The sequence below is a fragment of the Ornithorhynchus anatinus genome, chromosome 18 (assembly GCF_004115215.2).
Source record: "Ornithorhynchus anatinus isolate Pmale09 chromosome 18, mOrnAna1.pri.v4, whole genome shotgun sequence".
Classification (NCBI taxonomy): Eukaryota; Metazoa; Chordata; class Mammalia; order Monotremata; family Ornithorhynchidae; genus Ornithorhynchus; species Ornithorhynchus anatinus.
In genome coordinates this window covers 42,950,635-42,965,908 of record NC_041745.1, presented here as the reverse complement: position 1 = coordinate 42,965,908, position 15,274 = coordinate 42,950,635, and the positions used below count along the sequence as shown (strand labels likewise).

At 57.7% G+C, this 15,274-nt stretch overlaps 1 protein-coding gene across 11 annotated transcripts in view; it reads left to right on the top strand.

Annotated features, from left to right (window-relative positions):
- PATJ (PATJ crumbs cell polarity complex component) overlaps positions 1-15,274 on the top strand; it is a 224,080-nt gene that overhangs the window by 31,009 nt on the left and 177,797 nt on the right. For all 11 annotated transcript variants that reach the window (XM_029083120.2, XM_039914706.1, XM_029083123.2 and 8 more), the window contains 3 exons: positions 3,390-3,466; positions 5,681-5,736; positions 10,123-10,259. In XM_029083120.2, the coding sequence (XP_028938953.1) occupies positions 3,390-3,466; positions 5,681-5,736; positions 10,123-10,259 (270 nt within the window). The remainder of the gene's footprint in view (positions 1-3,389; positions 3,467-5,680; positions 5,737-10,122; positions 10,260-15,274) is intronic.

Sequence of the window (15,274 nt, the reverse complement as noted above, 5' to 3'; positions counted from 1 at the left end):
TAAATTTCCATCCTGCTCCTCTGTGGAAACGCGGCAGACTGCTTCGTTGTGACCCATACGCCACCCTGCTCCGTTTCGAGCGGCTGCCAACTGTTTATTTTCCCTAGTTTCAGGCTGCCACCTCGGCTGAGTCCAGGAATCCTGAATTGTTTAACCGAAAAAAAAAGAAATTGGCCTCGATACGTTTGGTTTTTTTTTCCGCCCCCCCCCCCCCCCCCCACCCCCCCCACCCAAAGCTCTCGGTGCCATTGGGACCTGCCGCTTTTCAGAGAGGACGGGGTGGTTACCAGCCCCGTTTTATCGGTGGGATGGACACCCCTTGATCAGGAGAAGCAGCGCGGCTCAGCGGAAAGAGCCGGGCCTTGGGAGCCAGAGGAGGTGGATTCCCATCCCGGCTCCGCCGCCTGTCAGCCGTGTGACCTCGGTCGAGTCGCTTCACTTCTCTGGGCCTCAGGTCCCTCATCTGGAAAATGGGATGAAGACCGTGAGGCCCACGTGGGACGGCCTGGTTACCCTGTATCCCCCCGGTGCTTAGAAAAGTGCTCGGCACACGGTAAGCGCTTAACCGATACCGACGTCATTATTCTTCTCGTGGGGTAGGTGCAGCAGAAGACACTGGGCTGCACGTTCTCTCGTTACCTAGGCCGTGAGCCCGCCGTTGGGTAGGGATCGTCTCTGTCCGTTGCCGAACTGTACGGTGGAAGCAGCGCGGCTCAGTGGAAAGAGCCCGGGCTGGAGAGTCGGAGGTCACGGGTTCGAATCGCCGCCCTGCCGCTCGTCAGCCGTGTGACTGTGGGCGAGTCGCTTCACTTCTCTGGGCCTCGGTCACCTCATCTGGAAAATGGGGATGGAGACCGCGAGCCTCGCGTGGGACGACCCGACGACCCCCGCATCCCCCCAGCGCTCAGAACGGTGCTCGGCACGTGGGAAGCGCTTAACGAATGCCAGCGTCATCAGTACAGTGCTCTGCACACGGTGAGCGCTCAGTGAATGGAGTTGAACGAGCGGACGACCTGAAAAGGAAAATCAGCCCAGCGGTTGGTAACGGAGGCCCTGTTTCGACATTACGTAGGAATCTGTAGCCCCAGCAAAAAATTTCATGGTCCAATTACAGACCCCCCCAAAAGGAGGGGTCCAGCAGCAAATGCTGACAAAATCAGCCCTAACGCGGCTCAGGCGAGCGCCGCTCTTCTGTACCGCTGAATTTATCATTATCATTAATACTGATTCAAAGAAATAGTAATTATGGCATTATAGGAATGTTGGTATTTAAGCGCTTACTCCGGGCAGAGCACCGTTCTGAGCGCTGGGGGAGATACAGGGTAATGAGGTCGTCCCACGCGAGGCTCACAGCCTTAATCCTCATTTTCCAGATGAGGTCACTGAGGCCCCAGAGAAGCGAAGTGACCTGTTAAGCGCTCACCACGGGCCGGGCACTGCGCCGAGCGCCGTCGTGGACGCAAGCAAATCGGGTCGGACACAGCCCCTGGCCCACGTGGGGCTCACGGTGTCAATCTCCGTTTTGCCGATGAGGTGACTAAGGCCCAGGGACGTGAAGCGACTCGTCCAGGGTCACACAGCAGACAAGTGGCGGAGCCGGGATGAGAAGCCATGGCCTTCTCACTTCCGGGCCCCGGGCCCGATCCACTGCGCCGTGATGATGATCATCGTAAGAATAACAACCGTGGTTTCTCCTAGGCGCCCCGCTACCTACCGGGCGCCGTACTAGCCGCCGGGATAGAGACAGGATCATCGGGTCCCGCGCGGGGCTCGCAGCCTAAGTAGGAGGGAGAATAGGTATCGATTCCCCATTCGGAAGGGGGGGGGAACTGAGACCCGCGGAAGCAGAGTGACTCGCCAAGGTCAGGTGGTGGAAGCAAGATTCGAACCCGGGTCCCCCTGACTCCCCAGCCCCCGGGCTCTCAGCTCTTACTCGTCGGTGCGGAGACAGGACCCCTCGATCGTTTCCGAAGTAACGTAGGGTACTGGGCGGCTCTAATCAAATCGGGGGACGGAGCAGGCCTTCTGCGGCAAATCGTAGAGTTTCAAGCCATTTTAGCATCCGTTAGTCGTATCCTTCATTTCTGAAGGCGAACCTATTTCATTTAATGGTTTCGCCATTTGAAATTAAGCGTCGTAGATCTCCCACGTGAGCCGTGGTTGCCCGAAGACTGGAGAGAGCCGCTGTTGTGATGGACGTTCTGACTTAATGATAATGGTGGTATTCGTTAAGCGCTTACTCTATGCAGAGCACTGTTTCTGAGCGCTGGGGGGGGGGGGGGGGGGGGGATACAAGGTCATCGGGCTGTCCCGTGGGGGGGGGGGGGGGCTCACGGTTTTAATCCCCATTTACAGATGCGGTAACGGAGGCCCAGAGAAGTTAGGCGACTTGCCTAACGTCACAACAGCTGGCGAGCGGCAGAGCCGGGATTCGAACCCATGACCCCGACTCCCGAGCCCGGGCTCTTTCCACCGAGCCCCGCTGCTTACAGGCGGCTCACGTCACCGACGCTAAGAGTTCCGTGACTTATCCGGTCTCGTGACAAAATATTGAAGTTTGCTTCTTGCGTTCTTTGGGGTTTTTTCTTTTTGATTTTAAGGCAGCTTGAATCGATTTTCCGTCGCTTCTGCCGCTCCAGAACGAGCTGGCGTCTTAGTTTCAGGTCTTGGGTCTTTTTTATTTAAAAAAAAAACAAAACCCGCCAGTTAAATGTTTTTTAGGCCCCGGATTTTTCTTATACGTGCGTCGAGCTTCTGGATCAGGTCACGCACGGGGGCAGCCGATCGTTTTATGCCGTTCAGCTCGAAGGCCCTGTACCGGCCCGTAAGAAAGCCGAGAAGATACGAACGTCAAGATGGCCAAGTTCCCGATTAGGCCCGGAGCTTACATTAGAGCTCGCGCTCCTCGCTGACCTAATTAAACGAGACCCTCCTTGGCTACCCGGGTTGTGCCGAGGCCCGCCGACGCCGGTCCGGGGGCCGGGGTCGGGGGCCGGCGGGACGGTCGGGTGCGGCCGACGATCGGCCCCCGGCTCGAACGGACTTCCCACGTTTCGACGCGGAGCCCCCCCCCCCGGGTCCTGCCCCGCAGCCCGCGGAATGTAAATTTATCGTCCCGAACGGCGCACGATTCGTAGCTCGTCACTTTTTCCCTTTACGAGGCTGTCAAAGCCGCAGGACTACCTCAGTTCGGGTTGCAGACGGTAGACGCGTCGTTCTCCCGCGTCGGCCTGATTTACGCCGCTCGGGGGGCCGGAGCTCCTACGCCTCTCTCCCCTCCCGGTGTTTTCGTTCCCCTTTCCCCCCCGTTCGGTCTGGGCTTTTACGGAGGAGCGTCGGAGCGAGCCCCGTTGGCTCGGGGTTCTCTAAATGTTCGATTTTATACCTAGAAAGGAGCTCGGACTCTCCGGAAAACCAGTTGAAATCCAAGTGGGAGAAGCTGCTGGGACCCGATTATGAAGTAATGGTATGTTTTAATCCCTCCATAAACACACTTGCCCACGGAGTCACGTTAAAGGCGCCTGAGGTTCGAATTGCACAGAAGCAGAGGGGTTCAGAGAACGGTTTGTTCTTCTCGGACTATTGGAAATTACAATCGGTCGCGTTTTGGGAGCTTTCCTTGGGTTTTTTTCTCCCCCCGTGAGAACGGTTAGGGATGAAATGGGAGTCGGGGCTACGGTTACACGTGTTTGTTCAGTCCGCGTCAGGGCGGTTTAAATCTCCGACTCGCGCAGAAAGAAGGGGGTGGGAGGGACTCAACCTCGCTTTTAAATCTGTAGCATAGATCAGCCACTTAGAACGGCTGGCGTTTTTATGATTGCTTTTATGATCTGTTTGTTTTATCGTACCCGGAGAAAAGGCCGGGGACGTCGGTCTGTGTCTCCGAAGAATCTCACGGCATTAGGAGGAGGGTGAAAGAATGATTAGCCGGTGGATTTGGGAGACAAGAAAGGAAGCGATTGAAGTTAGGTGCGACTTTAGGTGCTAAGAGCCCATTAGATTTCCTCGCACCCATTTATTCGAATCGTCGCGCCAAGGAATGATCGCGTTCCTCGATATCAATCTCCTCGAAGGGCCACAGTCAGGCTTTCGTATTCAGGACGGATTCGGGCCGTCCCACCCAATGCGTCTGTAATAAAACCATCAGCTCGGTGCCCTTTCTGAGGCTTCAAATGTTTGAAGATTTTTTTTCTCCCCCCCCCCCGCCCGGCACCATTCCGCCCTTGCCCGGCTCCCCGAAAGACTCCTCTATTTCTCCTCTGGCAGAACCTCCATTCCCGTCGGTTGTTGAGATATTTCTAATTACATTAGGATGGATCCGAATGGTCTTTCTCTTCTCGGTATTAATTTGGGAAGTCAGCTCCGGAGGACGGCTGCTTTAATTCCAACCACGGTGGATCCGCCGGGTTTTTATTTTTCCGCGTCGGTCACGTGCTTGGTGACTTAACCCCTCGGTAGCACCGTTTTTCTTGGGTGCGTGGAATGAGGCGGAAAGAGCCCGGGCCCTGGGAGTCAGGAGGACCCGGGTTCCAATCCCGGCTCCGTCACTCGTCCGCGCTTGCGGGACCTCGGGCGGGTCGCTCTCGTTCATCCGTTCAGTGGTATCTGTCGAGCGCTCACCGTGTGCGGAGCACCGTACAAAGCGCTGGGAAAGTACAGTTCCGGCGAGCGAGAGAGGCGATCCCTACCCGGCGGACGGGCTCACCGTCCAGAAGCGGGGAGACAGACGACGAAACAAGGCAGACGGGCCTCGGTAGCACTTCACTTCTCGGGCCTCAGTGATCTCATCCGTAAAATGGGGATTGCACCACGATCCGGTGGTGTAATCCCAACTTGATCAGTGAGTCTCTACCCCGGTGCCCAGTACAGCGTCCGGCAAATAGCTAAGCACTTAACGAATACCACGAAAGAGATGATATCCGGGCGGGGAGAGCCGCTTTCTGGTATTTGCTCCCTTGGTCCTCGGAGCAGTAACCGGGGCGTAGTGGGTCCGTCAGTAACGGCATTTCACTGTTTATTTTGATTAATCCGTTGTGTCTTCGTGGCTGTCCCCCCCCCGACTCGAGTGTAAACTCTCTGCGGGCAGGGAAATATAGACTATTTTCCTCGATGCTCGAATAGCGGCCAGGACCCAGTGGACGCTCAACAAACGCTGTCCGTGATAACGGCGATGATTTTGGTATTTAATCGCGCTGTGCCATGAGCTGGAGTAGGTACAGGATCATCCTGTCCCACCCGGGGCTCACGTCTTAATCCCCATTTTGGAGATGAGGGAATGGAGGCTCAGGAAGTGAAATGACTTGCCCGGGGGTCACTCAGCAGACAAGTGGCGGGGCCGGGATTAGATCCCTCCCGACTCCCAGGCCCGTGCTCTAGTAATAATTAATAATCGTGATGTATCTGTTAAGCGCTCACTGTGTGCCGGGCACCGTTCTAACGCTGGGGTGGATAGGAGCGGATCGGGTCGGCCGCGGTCCCCGTCCCGAGTGGGGCTCACGGTCCTCGCGCCTCTCCCTCCGGGCTCTCTTCGCTACGGTTCCTCTTCGGATAAGCGCTCGGTCCAGTGGCCCCCCGCACGCGGTAAGCGCTCCATCAGTACGACCGAACGAGCGCCGCCGGGAACGGGGTTTCCCCGACGCCGGCTTGCGATCCGAACGTCTCCACCCCGCGTCTCGTTTAGGTTGCCACTTTGGAGGCCCGGATCGCCGACGACGCTGAGCTGGCAGAAGTATTCAAGGTATGTTATGATTCTGGGGGTTTTTTTTTCCCCCTCTGTCAAAGCAGAAGGGGTTACCTGTTGGAAGGACGCTGTATAAAGCTGTTACTGCCAGCTGCTGAAACTTTTCAGTACTATGACCTAATTCCTGGAGAATCGCCTTGGGAAAGAAGGTGTTTTCCCCAAAGGAGATACCCCGTCAGATTGGGTGGTGTGGGATGAGCCTCGGATCAGACCCGCCGTGGAGGTTTCCCCGGGCTGGCCGGGAACCGGTCCTTTTTACCGGTGAGGTACCGGTCCCTGCCCTCGGGGGAGTCTAGTCTGGTTTTCTGCCATTTGGGTTTCTCGGTCTCGCCGTCCGCCCCCGGGGCTGCCCGTCTCGAGGCCGTCTGTCTCTCGGCCCTGTCCGCCCTGTGGACCGTCCCGTCTCTGAGCCGTCCGCCCCGGACCCGTCCCGGCTCCGGGCCGTGCGTCCCGGCTCTCCCGTCTCCGGGCCCGTCCGCCCCGGGCTTTCCCGTCTCCGGGCCTGTCCGCCCTGGTCCGAGCCCGCCCGCCTCTGAATCGCCCCATCTCTGGACCTGTGCGCCCCGAACTCTCCCACCTCTGGGCCGTCCGCCCCGGTTCTCACCGTCTCCGGGCCCGCCGCCCCCGGGGCCGCCCATCTCCGGGCCTTTCTACCCCGGGCCTTCCCGTCTCCGGGCCCGCCTGCCCTTGGGCTGCCCCCGTCGCCGGGCCCGTCCGCCCCGGGCGTCCCGTCTCCGGCCCGCCCGCCCCGGGCTCTACGGTCTCTGGGTCCGCCGGCCCCCGGTCACCCGTCCTCCAAGGCCCCCGTCTGCCCCTGAGCTCGCCCGGTCCGGGCCCACTCCCCCCCAGACTCTCCGTCTCCGGGCCCTACCGCCCCTGGGCCTCCCAGTCCCCGGGCCCGTCTGCCCCTGGGCTCGCCCGCGTCCGGGCCGTCTGCCCCGGGCTCTCCCGTCTCCGGGCCCTAGGTTCCTTGGGCTGCCTATTCATGATGTGTACATATCTATAATTCTGTTTATATCGACGCTCTCGACGCCCGTCTACTTTTTCGTTTTGTCTGTCTCCCCTCTTCTAGACTGTGAGCCCGCTGTGGGGTAGGAATCGTCTCTATTGGTTGCCACGTGTACTTTCCAAGCGCTTAGTACAGTGCTGTGAATGAATGAACGAACCGGTGGACACATCGCTAACCCACACACCGGGCTTACGGCCTCGAAGGGGGGACCGACATTAATACAGATAAATGAATAACGGATAGGGACCTTCGTGATGCGGTCATTCCCCGGTGGCCTTTTTCCCTTTCTTTCTTCCCTTCCTTCCTTCCTTCCACCCGCCCTCCCCCCCGACACCGCCCTTCCTCGTCCACCGAGCGTGTCCCGACCGCCCTCCTGGGCCTGCTGGTTCGGGAAGCCTTAAACCCTTTGATCTTCCTCCTTCCTCCTCTGATTTTTATTTTTATAACAATGAATGGTATCTGTTAAGCGGCTTACTAGGTGCCAAGCACCGTTCTAGAGCACTGGGGGAGATACAAGGAAAAGACTGCAAACCCACGTGGGGCGGGGACTGCCTCCAACCCGATTTGCTTGTATCGGCCCCAGCGCTCAGCACGGTGCTCGGCACATAGCCGGCACTTAACAGATGCACATGTCGTCATCGTTAATTTGAGCTCTCCTAAAACGAAACTCTAAAATTGCACCCTCCGAATCACCCAATTAATGCTAATTCATTCATCCAGTAGTATTTATTGAGCGCTTACTATGTGCAGAGCGCTGTACTAAGCGCTTGGAATGGACGGTTTGGCAACGGAGACAATCCGTGCCCATCGACGGGCTCACGTCTAGCCGGGGGAGACGGACGGGCCGAAGACAAGACAACTTAATCGCGATAAATAGAATCAAGGGGACGGACACCTCATTAACAAAATCAAATAGGCCTAATGGAACTTCAGAATCCGGTCCTCTGTTTCATTGGTTCGATTTATTTATTGAGCCTTTACCGTGTGCAGAGCACCGTTCTGAACACTCGGGCGAGTACAGGACAACAACAATAATAACGTTGGTATTTGTTAAGCGCTCACTGTGTGCCGAGCGCCGTTCTCAAGGGCCGGGGGAGATACGGGGTAACCGGGTCGGCCCACGTGAGGCTCCCAGTTAATCCCATTTTCCAGACGAGGGAACCGAGGCCCAGAGAAGCGAAGCGACTCGGCCCGGCAGGTCACGCAGCTGACGAGTGGCGGAGCGGGGAGTCGAACCCGTGACCTCCGACTCCCGGGCCCGGGCTCTTTCCGCTGAGCCACGCTGCCCTCTCCAATACAACACCCTCCTGGAAGGGCACGCTATACCTAGTTGACAGTGTCCACAAAGGCAGTGATGACATTGGCGAGGCCTCTCTCTTTGTAGAAAAAGTAATTGAAATAAGGCCCCCACCCTGAGAGAGAGGGCCCGCCCACCAAGGATTTTGGAATTCTGTTCGTTGGCCGCGCGAGGGATCGTTGCTACTCTTTAGAAGTCTCTCAAGCGTCCCGTATTCTTCAACATTTTTACTTTTCTTCCCGCCCCCCCCCCCCCGCTTCTGGCAACGTTGAATCTCCTCAGTGAGAAATGCGTTGGCCTTCATTTCCGCGGGCCCTAAAATAATTTCCAGCCCGGAGAGGAAATCCCTCGTGCCTCCTCCTAGCTCAAAAATGACTCTTCAGCACTCGGGGATATATGTGGATTCCGTTATTCCTTTGCCCATCTAATGTGTCTCTCGTCAGAGGTGAGCTCCCCGGGGTCAGGAAAGCCCTCCGATTCTTTCTCTGACCTCTGCCCATAAGCTCAGGTCGGGCGGGCGGCCTGCAGCGGGAAAAACGTACCCGGGGGCTCTCGCCCCCGGGCCACGCCGTGGCAGGTCGGTGGTTTCCGTGCGCGATCCTGGGCCGTCCATCTCGTCTGTCTCGCCGTCGACCCCCCGCCCGGGTCCGGCCTCTGGGCCTGGCACGCGCTCCCCTCGGATCCCGCGGACGGTGACTCTCCGGAAAGAGCCCGGGCTTGGGAACCCAGAGGGTCGTGAGTTCCGATCCCGGCCCCGCTGCCTGTCAGCTCGGTGACCCCGGTCCAGTCGCTTCACTTCCCCGGGCCTCGGTGTCCCCATCTGTCAAATGGGGATGAAGACCCGGGAGCCCCAAGTGGGACAGCCCGATTACCTTGTAGCCCCCCCAGCGCTTAGAACGGTGCTCGGCACATAGTACGGGCTTGGCAAATACCGTCTCTCTTTTTCAAAGCCCTTACCGGAGGCCCATCTCCTCCAAGAGGCCTTCCCCCGACGAAGCCCCCTTTCCTCCTTCCCGCTCCCTTCCGCGTCGCCCCGACTCGCTGCCGGTCGTTCTTCCCCCCCAGCGCTTATATCCCTATCTGGCCTTGATTTATTTATATTCGTGTCTGTCTCCCCTCCTCCGGCCTGTAAGCTCACTGTGGCGGGGGACGCGTCCGTTCACTGCTGCACTGTGCTCGCCCGAGCACTTAGGACAGTGCCCCGCACACGGTAAGCGCTCGATAAATGCTGCCGAATGAATGACTATAGGGGAGGCAGCGTGGTCCAGTTGACAGAGCGCAGGCCTGGGCGTCCGAAGGAGCTGAGTTCCAATCCCGACCCCCAACCGGTCTGCTGTAGCCACCTTGGGCGAGTCGCTTGGCTACCCTGGGCCCCGGCGACCTCGTCTGTAAGATGGCGATTCAAGTCGCGAGCCCCACGTGAGCCGGGGACTGTGCCCGACCCATCGGCTTGTGTCTTGGGAAGCGGCGTGGCTCCGTGGCGGGAGCCCGGGCTTGGGAGTCAGAGGTCGTGGGTTCGACTCCCGGCTCTGCCCCCTCGTCAGCTGGGTGACCGTGGGCGAGTCGCTTCGCTTCTCTGGGCCTCAGTGACCTCATCTGTAAAATGGGGGTGAAGACCGGGAGCCTCACGAGGGACAGCCGATTGCCCCGTATCTACCCCAGCGCTTAGAACAGTGCCCTGCACGTAGTAAGCGCTGAACGGATACCGACATTATCATCGTTATCCCTCCCCCCAACGTTCAGTACGGTGCCCGCGTAAAGCCGGTGCCACAGATGAAAGGGAGCCTCTTATTCACGCATCCTTCAAGCGCTCTCTATACGTCGGGCACCGCGTTAAACCGGTCGTCGACTTCCCGACCCGTCGGCCCCGGCGGTTCGATCCGTGACGCGCGTCTCGGGCCGTCGCGTCCGTTTGCCGTTGAGGGAGCCTTTCCACTTGGGGGAATGTTTCCCCGAGGCGGAGGAGCCCGGTTCTCCTCTGGAAAGAAACCTCCCGAAAACCTTTCCAGAGGACGGGAGGTCGGCTGGCTCGAGGCTTCGGAATTCTCCAAACGTCCGCTCCGCTCGTCTTCCCGCAGCTCCTGCCCATTCACACGCTGAGGCTGGGAGTGGAGCTGGATTCCTTCGACGGGCATCATTACATCTCATCCCTCGCTTCCACGGGGCCGGGCAAGCCCCGCTCAACCTCCTACGCCCGGAAGACGAGCTCCTGGAGTAAAAGCCGCCGGAAGACCGCTTTCGCTCTTCGTCCCTCCGTGCGTTCGACTGGGCGCTTGCTCTGCGCGGCGCACTGTGCTGACCTCGTGGGAGAGGACAGAAGAACGGTAACGCCCAGTAACGACCGGGGCGTCGGTATTCCGTTAAGCGCTCCACTACGTGCCGAGCACCGTTCTAAGCGCTGGGGAGATCGGGGGTCGTCAGGGTCGCCCCACGTGAGGCCTCGGCGAGCACAGAGGAGGTAACTGGGACACGGAGAAGTGAAGCGACTCGCACAGCACGCCGCTGACAGCGGCGGAGCCGGGATTCGAACTCAACGACCCCGGACTCCCAAGCCCCGGGCCTTTCCACTGAGCCACGCCGCTTCTCACCATCCCTAAGCGGACCCCATCCCCCCCCCCCCCCCGCCATTTTACCGTCTAGAGGGCAGAGTGTCTCCGGGCATCGCACGGGAGCAGCGCGGCCTAGTCGGGTGACCCGGGTTCCGAGCCCCGCCCCGCCCCCGCCCCCCCCCCCCCCCGGGCGACCTCGGGCAAGTCACTTCACCGCCCCGTGCCTCAGTTTCCTCATCTGTAAAGTGAGGGTCAGATGCCCGTTCTCCCTCCCTCTCGGAGTGGGAGCCCCGACGCTTAGGACGGGGCTCGGTTTGATCTCGCGGTATTCGTTAAGCGCTTACCCTGCGTCAAACGCCGTCCGAAGCCCCGGCGTGGGTAGAGGTCATTTAGGCGGGACACGGTCCCTGCCCCGCCTGCGACTCACGGTCTCGAGTGGAGGGGAGAACGGGCATCGGATCCCCATTGAGGAGTTGAGGCGACTGAGGCACAGAGAAGGGAAGCGACTCGCCCAGGGTCACAGACCAGGAAAAGTGGCAAGGCCGGGATTAGAGCCCAGGTTCCCTCTGACTCCCCGGACCTTGCTCTCTGCGCTAGGCCACACTGTCTCACACTGCGAAGTTCATTCATTGGTTTCAATAGTATTCACTGAGCGCTTACTCTGTGCGGAGCACCGTACTGAGCGCTTGGAGCGGACAGTTCGGCAACGGATAGAGACGGCCCCCCGCCCAGTGGAAAGAAGCCCGGGCTGGGGAGTCGGAGGTCGTTGAGTTCTAATCCCGGCCCCGCCACTCTGCGGCTGTGTGACTTTGGACTGGTCAGCTTCGCTTCTCTGGCCTCAGTTCCCTCATCTGGAAAATGGGGATTAAGAACTGCGACCCCATGTGGCAACGGGGACCGTGTCCACCCCAACGTTTGATGCATTTCGGTGCCTGACCCAAATAACGCTCAAGAGATACGATTTCTTTGTAGAAGAAGACCAGGTACGATGTACCCATTTTACCCAGAAGGAAACTGTAGCCCAGCGAGGGTAAGTGACTTGCCCCGGGGCAGGCTGCGGGCACGTGTCAGGGTCAGGGTCAGAATCCAGGTCCCCCGACCTCCGGTCCTGTGCTCTTCTTCTATAAAACGTGGATAATGATAACCTGGTTAGCCTGGATAAATGAACACCACCACGCAATAAGCGCTCAATAAATAGGATTGAATGAATGAACATCGCAAAGAATTGGGCAAACCCTGTCAGGCAGCAGCTCCCATCCCATCTCTTTGCCCCGGAAATTTATCTCCCAAAGCATTTCAAAAGTAGTAAAATCGTCGTCCTCTCCCAAGTGCCCAGCACAGTTCCCTGCACACGGTAAGCGCTCGGTAAATATGATCGAGTGATAAAATCGAGCGGCGGTGCTCTCTGTGAATTAGCGGACGAGGAAGGAAATAGAGACGTGGCTCATCCCCCGCCATCCTCCGGAATGTTCACTCAGCACCGAGCGGCGTCGCTCGGCGGCGGGAGCGCTGACTTGGGAGTCAGGGGGTCCTGGGTTCCAATCCCAGCTCTGCCGCCTGTCTGCTGTGTGACCTTGGGCAAGTCGCTTCACTCCTCTGCGCCTCAGTTCCCTCAGCTGTAAAATGGGGGGTGAGACCTGTGAGCCCCCTTGGGACGGGGACCGCGTCCAACCCGATTTGCTTGCATCCACCCCGGCGCCTGGCACGTAGCAAGCGCCTGACAGATGCTGTTGTTGTTATTATTGTTGTCGTCATTACTTGTCCCCGTGCCAGGTGCTGATTTGAGCTATAAAGAAGCAGCCCTTAATGCCTGTCCTCGAGGAGCTTCCAATCGGAGACATCCTGAATAATGAAGCCCTAAATTCCCGAGAGTTGGCAGTAATTTGAGAAGAGCCCAGATTCTTTTATTTCGCTCCCCGAAGCAAATGGTTTCTGGGCGTACCGCAGATATCAAAAGAAAAATCGAAAATCGACTGAATAAAAATAACTCGGCTTGGGCACCTAAAAAAAAAAAAAAAAAAACCCCACCAACCCTGGTATCGTCAGCCAGATCCGCTGTATAAATTGCGACTGACTTTACGTGAGGCCCGAAGTGGGGCCCCTTTGGCCGGTGAACTTGAACTATCTTTCTTTTAGTTATTATTTTTAAATACACTCCTCGGGCTTAAAACCTGAAACGCAAATATACTTCAGGCCTGGAATCCTATGCCAACTTTCAGCCCGGCCGTAGACTTATTTATTTATTTTTTTTACAGCGGTTATAAATCGCCTCGGATGGGCGTTTGTAATGGAAAATGTGACCGACCCTTTAACTGGAGCAAGCGGGAGTTCTACCGGGCGCTGCTCGACCGATTGGAGACAGTTCGGATGAATAAATAATGAGCCAAATAAATATTTAAATGTATACGGAGATAAAACACAAATGTGATTTTTATCACCTGTTGAGGGGAAACGAAAAAGACGGCCAAACCTCTCTGCGGGAGAGGGTCCTTGGTGAAGCCCCTTCCCCGCCCGGGCTCCCCCGGCCGCGCCGCCGATCGATTCCCCCCCCCCCCCCGCCGTGAACGGCGTCAGCGTCCGAGCCTTTCCCGTCCACGGCCGGCGGGCCGGGTGGACCTTCCGTCTGCTTCCGGGCTCCCGCCCCCTCGCCTCCGGCCCCGAGTCCGCGGGGAAGGTTGATGCGCCGTGGGTTCGAATCCCGGCTCCGCCACTTCTCAGCCGCGTGACCGTGGGCGAAGCACTTCGCTTCTCCGGGCCTCGGTTCCCTCATCTGTAAAGCGGGGATTAACCGTGAGCCTCACGTGGGACGACCCGATGACCCCGTATCTCCCCCCAGTGCTCAGGACGGTGCTCGGCACCTCGTAAGCGCTTAATAGATACCAACATCATCATTATTATTATCATCGTCCACCTCTCCCCACCGGCTCCCCGCCCGGGCCAGCGATGGCCGGGTCGGGGCGGTGGATTTCTTTTTGGAGTTTTGAACCTCGCTGACTCCGATGGCAGTGATTAACGGGCTGCCTTCCTGATGCTGAGGGGGTCTCTGGGTGGCGGAGAGTTTTAAAAACAGGCCAGGGCACTCGATGTAAGCTAATAATGATAATAATAATAATAATTGTGGAATTTAAGCGCATACCCCATGCTGAAGACCACACTGAACCCTGGGAAACATACAAGGTAATCGGGACCGACACAGGCCCTTTCCCAAAGAGGCTCACGTAGAGACGCGGCGTGGCTTAGTGGAGAGAGCCCGGGGTTGGGAGTCAGAGGACGCGGGTTCGAATCCCAGCTCCGCCACTTATCTGCTGTGTGACCTCGGGCAAGCCGCTTAACTTCTCTGGGCCCCAGTTACCTCTGTAAATCGGTAAAATGGAGATGAAGACCGCGAGCCCCACGTGACCTGATTACCTCGTATCTCCCCCGGTGCTCCGAACAGTGCTTGGAACGTCGCGCTTAATAAATAGCGTAATAATTAATGATAAAGGAGAGGGAACAGGTAGCAGATGCCTGTTTTACAGATGAGGAAACTGGGGCGCAGAGAAATGGCGGGGCTTGGTAAGGTCACACAGCAGACAAGTCGCAGAAGCGGGATCCCAGATCCAGTATGGTCACGGGTTCTAATGTGGGCCCTGCCACTTGTCTGCTGCGTAACCTTGGGCAAGTCGCTTCACTTCTCTGGGCCTCAGGGACCTCATCTGTAAAATGGGGATTAAGATCGGGAGCCCCTTTTAGGACGAGGACTGCGTCCAACCTGTTTTGCTCGTATCCACCCCAGTGCTTAATAATCTTGGTATTTGTTAAGCGCTTGCTAACGTGCAGAGCACCGTTGTAAGCGCTGGGGTAGACGCAGGGGAATCGGGTCGTCCCACGTGGGGCTCACCGTCTTAATCCCCATTTTACAGATGAGGGAACTGAGGCCCAGAGAAGTGAAGTGACTTGCCCAAGGCCGCGCAGCAGACAAGCGGCGGAGCCGGGATTAGAACCCATGACCTTCGGCCTCCCAGGCCCGCCCTTAATAAATGGCACAGTCATTATTACTTGACTTACTAGTCGCCATGTTTCCTCAAGACCACAAGCAGCTTTCGGGGGAACTCTTCCCTGAATAATTCACACCATCCTCCACACGTGTATATATATCTACATCTGTGTACGTATACGTATAGATGTATCTGTTTGTAGGTGTATGTATAGAGGAGAAGCAGCGTGGCTCAGCGGCAGGAGCGTGAGCTTTGGAGTCCGAGGTCATGGGTTCGAATCCCGGCCCCGGCCCTCGTCAGCTGCGTGACCGTGGGCGAGTCACTTCGCTTCTCTGGGCCTCGGTTCCCTCATCTGGAAAATGGGGATTAAGACGGCGAGCCCCACGCGGGACGACCCGATTCCCCTGCGTCTACCCCAGCGCTTACAACGGTGCTCTGCACGTAGTAAGCGCTTAACAAATGCCAACATTAATTCATATGGCGTGCTCAGCGTGAGAAGGGAATGTGTCCACGTGCTCCACTTATACTGGGCTCTCCCCGTACAGTGCTCGACACACATTGAGCGTTCAATAAATACCATCGATCGGTATGTATATTTTTGTGGGGATTTTCTTTTGTGATTCCAAGGACTCAATCCGCTAGTCCGCTGAGATATTCTCCAAGTACTTCTCCTTTGTTCCCGTGAACGATATTTGTAAAGAT